The sequence below is a fragment of the Anastrepha obliqua genome, chromosome 2, assembly GCF_027943255.1.
Source record: "Anastrepha obliqua isolate idAnaObli1 chromosome 2, idAnaObli1_1.0, whole genome shotgun sequence".
NCBI lineage: Eukaryota > Metazoa > Arthropoda > Insecta > Diptera > Tephritidae > Anastrepha > Anastrepha obliqua.
In genome coordinates, this window is record NC_072893.1 from 25421086 (window position 1) to 25428623 (window position 7538).

Here is a 7538-nt window from a genome sequence, read left to right on the forward strand (position 1 = left end):
TTAGATATACAGGGTTTGATTGAAAAGTAAGCAGTTTTATTAAACCTTTTGGCTTATACAACTAATATTCTTCAAAATAGGACCCTTGAGCGTCAATACACCGCTGGTATCGATCCTTCCACTGCAGGAAACATTTTTTAAACTCATCCGTCGGAATCGCGTTCAATTCGGCTGTCACAGTTTTTTGGATCGCCTCGATGGAGTCGAAACGCCTCCCCTTCAGCTTTCTCTTCAGGCGCGGGAACAAGAAGAAGTCCGGAGGAGACAGGTTTGGGCTGTAGGGAGCGTGGGAAAGCACCGGAACCCCCATCTTGGCCAATGTAGAGGTGCAAAGGAAGGCGGTGTGCGCCGGCGCATTGTCGTGATGAAGGGTCCAATTGTTGACGAGGTCGGGCCGAACCCGGGCGACGCGGTTTTTCAGCCGAATGAGCACTTCTTTGTAAAATGCCGCGTTTACAGTGTTTCCTGGAGGTACAAACTCCTTGTGGACGATGCCTCGAGAGTCGAAAATGATGATCAGTTGCATTTTCGCCACTGCAAAATCCTAACACACTTTTAAAACAGCTTTCACGCGCGGAGCGATGTTGACTGCACCGCTGTTGCCAGCGAAGTGGGACCTGTTTCTAGTGGAAGGGGAAGGTCCAACGATAATTTTCCCCCACCAGCCGATTCGGTTGATCGCTTGGCAGACGCTCCGCCCGGGAAGGCTCATTACTTTTTAATCAAACCCTGTATCATTAAGGGTTCTACATGGAAACTTATACCCATACCCAATAAATAAATATCAAATAAATAATAAAGAAATAAATAAATAAAATTAAAAAGAATTAAATAAATAAAAATAAAATAAATACAAATTAAAAAGAAATAAATAAATAAAAATTTCTTTGAAAATATCTTAAGCGCAGTTTTTTCCACTTAGAACTTTCGGGTACTTTTTGAACACAAAACTTTGCATACAAAATTATAGAAAAAGTAATCGCACAATTAGGGAAAAACAATATAATCAAAGCAAAGTCAAGCAACTACGCCCAGCCCAGCGCAGCTAAAGAGATGAAAATAAAAACATTGCAAAAATAAAGAAAAATTAATCAATTGGTGATTCCCGAGCATTTCGTTAGCCCACTGAGCTGCTGCAAAGCCGGCTCCGATCTTGATGACGACAACGCCAACGACGAAATTAGTATAGAGCCGCGTCGGCTATAAAAAGAAACTGGCTGGCGATGCACTCAACAGTTAAGTATTGGACGCGTTTGAATGAGCAGCGCTAAAATGGGTTATACGACAATAGTTTACTTGGCTACGGCCCTATTGGGCGTGGTCAGTTTGGCTTCGGTCCAAGCTGACGAGCAAATATGTAAGCCACATAAACAAAAATGGAATAAATACAAATTGCTTAAATACATTTTTTATTAATAAAACAAACAAAAAATAAAAATTATTTCACTCTCCAAATATATCTGTATGTATGTATGTAGATCGCATGTGCGTGCCGCAACTGTATTACAAAGATTGTTTGGATCTGTTGAAGGATCCCTCGGAGGCTGGCATACAAATGGAATGCGTGGCTGGACGTGATCGCATCGATTGTTTGGACAAAATCAATCAGCGTAAGGCTGATGTGCTCGCCAGCGAACCGGAGGATATGTATGTCGCTTATCACACGAAGAATCAGGATTATCGCGTCGTCTCCGAAATTCGCTCCAAGGCTGATAAGGACGGTGAGTAGTGAGCTGATAAGCAAGTGGTAGTGGTGGTGGTTTTGGTGATAGTTACATACAGTGAATGCAATACTTTGAAAAATTTATGTGAAAAAACATTTTGAAAAAAATATGTTTCCATTGCAGCGGAGTTCCGTTATGAGGGCATTATTTTGGTGAAGAAAAATTCGAACATTAACAGCTTGAAGGAGTTGCGCGGCAAGAAATCCTGTCACACCGGCTTCGGACGCAATGTGGGCTATAAGGTGAGTGAAATTTTAAAGTGATTGAAAAAAAACAACAACAAATAGAAGACCTGCTGTGATTATTAGTATTATTATATTAGTTTGGGAAAAGAGAAACCCATTATTTTTGCGTAAAATTTTTGCGCCAATGGTTGAAAACTGGTCGAACTTTAGCTCCTGGGCGATGTTAGGACTACTAAATGCCGCCAACTTCGATTATTTGCGTGATTTTATCGACATTTTTTTTAGCATGAAAAATGACTGAACGGAATCGACGAAGCTGTTACAGTTAAACACCATTCCAATTTCAGCGGCCTGGCTTGCATTTTCGTCTTTATCAAAGAAAAAATATAAAATGTACCAAATTTTCTTTTTGTTGACTTCCCTTGCGAACACCCTGTAACTCACAACTGACTAAACCAAAAAAAAATAATAATAATAATTTTCTTAGTGGGGATCGTCACCTTGAGAACGAGCATAAATATTAAATTTTTCATCGGTACTGTACGAGATATCGATGACACTACAGCCATGTACCAAGCAAATATGGGCTTTTTGGCGCTTTTTATATTAGTTGTTTGATCGAGCTCCTCCTCCTTTTTGTGGTTGTGCGACTTTTTCCATAAATGGAGGGAGCTACAATTTTATGCGCCGCCTCTGAACGGCTGATGAGGATACCTTTCAAGGCAAAAATACTTAGTCCCGCCATAAGTTCTGTTACAAGTTAAGTCCGTTATAGATATGAAAATATTATACTTTTTTTAATGCAGTTAGTTTTACTTAGTCCTGTAAATATTACAAAAACAAAAAATTATTTTCATTCGATATGGTCATCATTAGCTTTTACAGGGCCCGGCACTCGAAGTGTAACCAATAAAAAAGGCCATAAATTTAGTTTGGAAAATTACTTTTATTCAATTCAGAGTGAAAAATACAGGGTGGCTGATGAATTTTGCTACATTAAGAAACTCAAATAACTTTTTTTTTAGTGTATGGAATTCATTTTTTTTTTCAAGTTGAAGGTCATTAAATTTTATTAAATGTAGCTTAACTAGTTTTAAAAATAATTGAATTTAAATGCTTGAGAGTTGCTTTGAGAGTTGCGACAGGAATAGCCGCAATTGTTGCCCGAATGGATTGTTTTAGTTCATCCAAATTTGTTGGCTTTGTTTTATATACTTCTTGTTTACATAAACCCCACAAGAAAAAGTCACGTGCAGTAAGGTAAGGCGACCTGGGGGGCCAACGAAATTCGGAGTTTCTTGAAATCAGTTTATTGGGAAATTTTCGTCGCAACTCTGTCATAACAGTCTGGGCTATGTGAGACGTTGCCCCATCTTGTTGAAACCACACAGAGTTGAAAGGAATTCTCTTTCGGCGTAGTTCTGGATGGAAAAATTCTTTCAGCATTTTCAAATAACGGTCTCCAGTAACCGTAACGGTGTGACCATTTTCTTCAAAAAAAATAAGGCCCGACAATACAGCGTGAAGAAACCGCACACCACACTGTCGCGCGAAGAGGATGCAATTCCGTCTCGTGGAGTATCTGTGGGTTAGAAGTACTCCATATTCGACAATTTTGTTTGTTCACATTGCCGTTTAAATCGAAATGGGCCTCATCAGACATGAAAAGGCAGTTTAACATGTTTTGGTCTTCTTCCACCATTTGCAGGATCTTCTGGCAAAATTGCAAGTGAATCGGCAAGTCTGCTGCATTCAGTTTGTTAACCATTTGAATTTTGTAGGGAAATAAGTCTAAATCTTTGTGCATTATTGTTTGCAAAGACTGTCGGCTGACACCAAGTTGAGCAGATAAGCTTCTTGTTGAAACCCTTGGATTGCTTTGTATAGCTGCAGCTACAGCAGCGATCGTTTCCTCCGTCCGAACTGGTGGGTTTCGACGATAAGGCCTTCTTGCGACTGTTCCTTGCACAGCAAAATTATTCACCAGTCTCATTATGGTCCATCTGCTCAGGGGATCGCCGCCAAACATCCGCCTGTACTCTCTCTGTACCAAAACTACGGACTCCAGTACGTGATAGCGGCGGACTATCCAAATTCTTGTTTGCGTGTCCCAGTTATCCATTTTAATAAATTTTAAAGTACAATCTGCAAATTAAAACAAAAATGGAACAGATAACTTAAAAAGAAAAAAAGTTATTCAATTTTTTTTTGGTAGCGGCTTTCATCAGCCACCCTGTATGTGAAAATAATACAAAATTAAGAATCAATTTATTTTTGCTCAGTATGACCACTTTTTGTCTTGACGATGGCCTTGAGACGGTCCAGAATACAATCGCAAGCTGCTCGAATGTGACTTGTAGGTATTTTGGCCCACTCGCGGACAATGGAGTTTTTTAGCGCCTCGAGACTGGTGAATCTTTTATTTCGGACTTGGCTCTCCAAAATGGCACAAAGAGAATACTCCATCGGATTCGCATCGGTGATTCCTCACAGGATGTTGTGAGCCAAGGTAGCAGAAGCAGGATTCCACCGGGCACCCGTCAACCATTAAATGCCTTACTTCATTGCGGTTGGCTCTCATAGCCTTGGTCTTGGCGATGTTGGCCTCCAGTCCGACAGTGCGTGCCAGCGCAACTAGTCTGTCCGCCTTCGCTTGCAAGTTTGTTTGAGAGAGGTGGCAGATATCATCGACGACATGGACCTTCAAGATGTCTGGTGAAACTCCATACGAGATGCTTCTTTTCTGCAGGGTCAATTGGTTTATAACGTCGGCTAAGACGATGGTGAAGTGAAGAGGTGACAGTGGCCTGCTTTACGCCTGATCATTAAATGCAATGGGTTTTTGAGACTGAGTGTTTTAGGAGTTACCAAATCTCTCGGTGCTTCTTGGCTCGACTTTTCAAATTTCATTTCAATTGCACTTCATGCAATCTACTTGTAGTCTGTGCGATAGTTAAGCTCCTAAATGAAATGAAGTCGAACAAGACGCCTAATGCATACACATTTTTAGCTGGAAACGCCGAAGTTGGGCCTTTAAAGATCAACTTTTCCATATAAGTACAGCGCTTGCTACATTTCATCTTCACAACCCATCTGAGCCGCTTGCATGCCTTTAATTTCCTCTAAAGAGCGCAAATATTCCACAGCGCCACTTATCTTGCTTGGCTGCACTTAAATAATTTCCAGATTAGCCATGCAGTGAAATCAAGAAAATGTTCATCAAGCAATCAGAATCTATTAGAGCAGCCAAGCTACTTTAATTTGAATTGCCGGTTCGTGACTATGCAAAGCGGCTCTTTTCCCATGCAAAATACCAGTTTTACGTCCAGTTAATTAGTGAAATCACAAGTTTGCGTAGGTCAACAAGTTTATTGCTACTTTTCTACTCGCTTACATACATACACATGCATACATATTATACATATTTACATACATGTGCACATACCACTATTTAACTCATGGCATGCGGCCGCCTCCTCTTTCTTTTTTAGATTCCAATTACTAAATTGAAGAATACGCATATTCTTAAAATCTCTCTGGATCCCGAAATAACCGCCACCGAACGTGAATTGAAAGCCCTGTCGGAGTTCTTCACACAATCCTGTCTGGTTGGCACCTATTCGCCATATCCCGAAACTGATCGTCTACTGAGTAAGTCACTTGAAGTTGAGCCTTAATAGCTGGCACGCTCAGCTGCAATTGAATTTGAATTTCTAATTCGATATCCTTCGTTTCCAACAGAGAAGAAATACTCCAATTTGTGCGCACTTTGCGAGAAACCCGAACAATGCAACTATCCTGACATATTTTCTGGTTATGATGGCGCAATTCGTTGCTTGGACAAGGGCAAGGGTGAGGTGGCCTTCACCAAGGTGCAATACATCAAGTCATACTTTGGCGTAAGTAGTGAATGACGAGTGAAAAAAGCAAAAGAAATTTCCACCTTACAATTCAACTTTACATTTGCAGCTCACGCCCGGCTCCAAAGCTGAAGGCGATCCTTCGGAATTCGAATACCTCTGTGAGGATGGCACTCGTCGCCCCGTTACCGGTCCCGCTTGTTCGTGGGCTCAACGCCCATGGGTTGGTTACATTTCGAATGTCGATGCGGTAAATGGCGAGCAGAAGTTGCACAACTTGCAAAATCGTCTAGAGAAATTCTTTGAGAATGGTTTACATGCCGAGAACCAAAAGGCCGTTGCACATTTGTTCATCAACGAGAACAACACCTATTACAGCAAACCGGAAGCGGTTGAACCAAAAGTGTATTTGGAGCGTGCCGGCTATAAGGATGTTATCGAACGTGATGTCAGCGACATTAGGAAAATGCGCCTCTGTGTGCAGACCGACATTGAATTGGCCAAATGTGAAACGATGCACCGTGCCGCCTATTCGCGTGATATCCGTCCAGAGTTGGAGTGCGTGCAGGAGAACGATTGTTTGATTGCCGTTCAAAATAAAACGGCTGATTTGGTTGTGGTAAACGGCAACAACTACAAACAGGCGCGCGATCTCAAACTCAAACCGATCGTTTATGAAAGCTACGGACCAGACAATGTGTATGTGGCCATTGTAGAGCCGAGCGTTAGCAAGGATGTACAAAAGTTGCCAATGTGAGTAGCCAACCATATAATTTAGTTACACATTCTATACATTTTTTCTTATTGAAAATCCTATCGTCTTGCACACAGCAACTTTGATGCGCAAAACGAACGCGCTCGTCAGGCGGCGCTCTTCTTGAATAAACGTCGCAATATCAATCCCTGTCAGACCACGCCGTCCACCGACAAGAATCTCGCTATTGTGCATTCCAGTGAATTGGATCAATACAAGAACAAGCAGCTGGTGTGTGCCAGCTTGGATGTGAAACCGGTTACCGAGTACCAGACTTGTAATTTGGAAGTTGACTTGCCAAAGGCAGTCTTCATACGCGATAGCATGACTACAGTTGAGCAAGAGACCTGCAGGCATCTGTTTGCTTCGCTTTCAACGAAGTTTGCCAAAGGTAGCCGAATGCCCGATGTCTTTACACTATTCGGCCAATACGAAAAGGACGCCAAGAATGTGCTGTTCGATGTAAGTTAAGGAGTTGAGAGTTTTTAATATAGTTTAGTAATTTACAAATATTTTTTGTTCGTCTCTCTTTCTCCCCTGTATCAGGATGATGCTATTGAGTTCGTGACTGACTTGAAGAATCCCAACACTAATGAGCAAATCTACAATGAGCTTATATGTGATACAAATGCCATTAAGCAGCTTTAAGATTCTACTCTAAATTGTAATTAAATGCATACGGGCTTGTGTGCAGCAATAATATTAAGCTTTCTTTCATATATTCGAACTAAACATATAAAAATTTATTACCATTGAACATGAGAAAATATTTGTTTTTATTCTACTCTAAAAAGGCCATCACCGTAGTCGAATGGGCTGGCGCGTGACTACCATTCGGGATTGCGCACAGTGGAATCTCCACGCATGAACACCAAACAATAGACAGTTGTTTTCTAAAGCGGTGGCCCCTCGGCAGGCAATGGCAAGTTAAGTTAATGAAAAGTTAATCTTAACTCCATCTGCCTCAACAAGACTCGGTCTTGCGTTGGTTTTGTTAATCTATGTATTTGATTTC

General features: G+C 41.2%; 1 protein-coding gene across 1 annotated transcript; it reads left to right on the plus strand.

Annotated features, from left to right (window-relative positions):
- The first annotated feature begins 1221 nt into the window (after positions 1 to 1221).
- On the plus strand, positions 1222 to 7290 carry LOC129239377 (transferrin). The gene is made up of 8 exons (XM_054874840.1): positions 1222 to 1357; positions 1479 to 1721; positions 1848 to 1966; positions 5401 to 5560; positions 5651 to 5808; positions 5879 to 6522; positions 6601 to 6985; positions 7070 to 7290. The coding sequence occupies exons 1-8, from the start codon at positions 1258 to 1260 to the stop codon at positions 7169 to 7171; spliced, it is 1911 nt and encodes a 636-aa protein (XP_054730815.1). The 5' UTR covers positions 1222 to 1257; the 3' UTR covers positions 7172 to 7290.
- Positions 7291 to 7538: the final 248 nt, after the last annotated feature.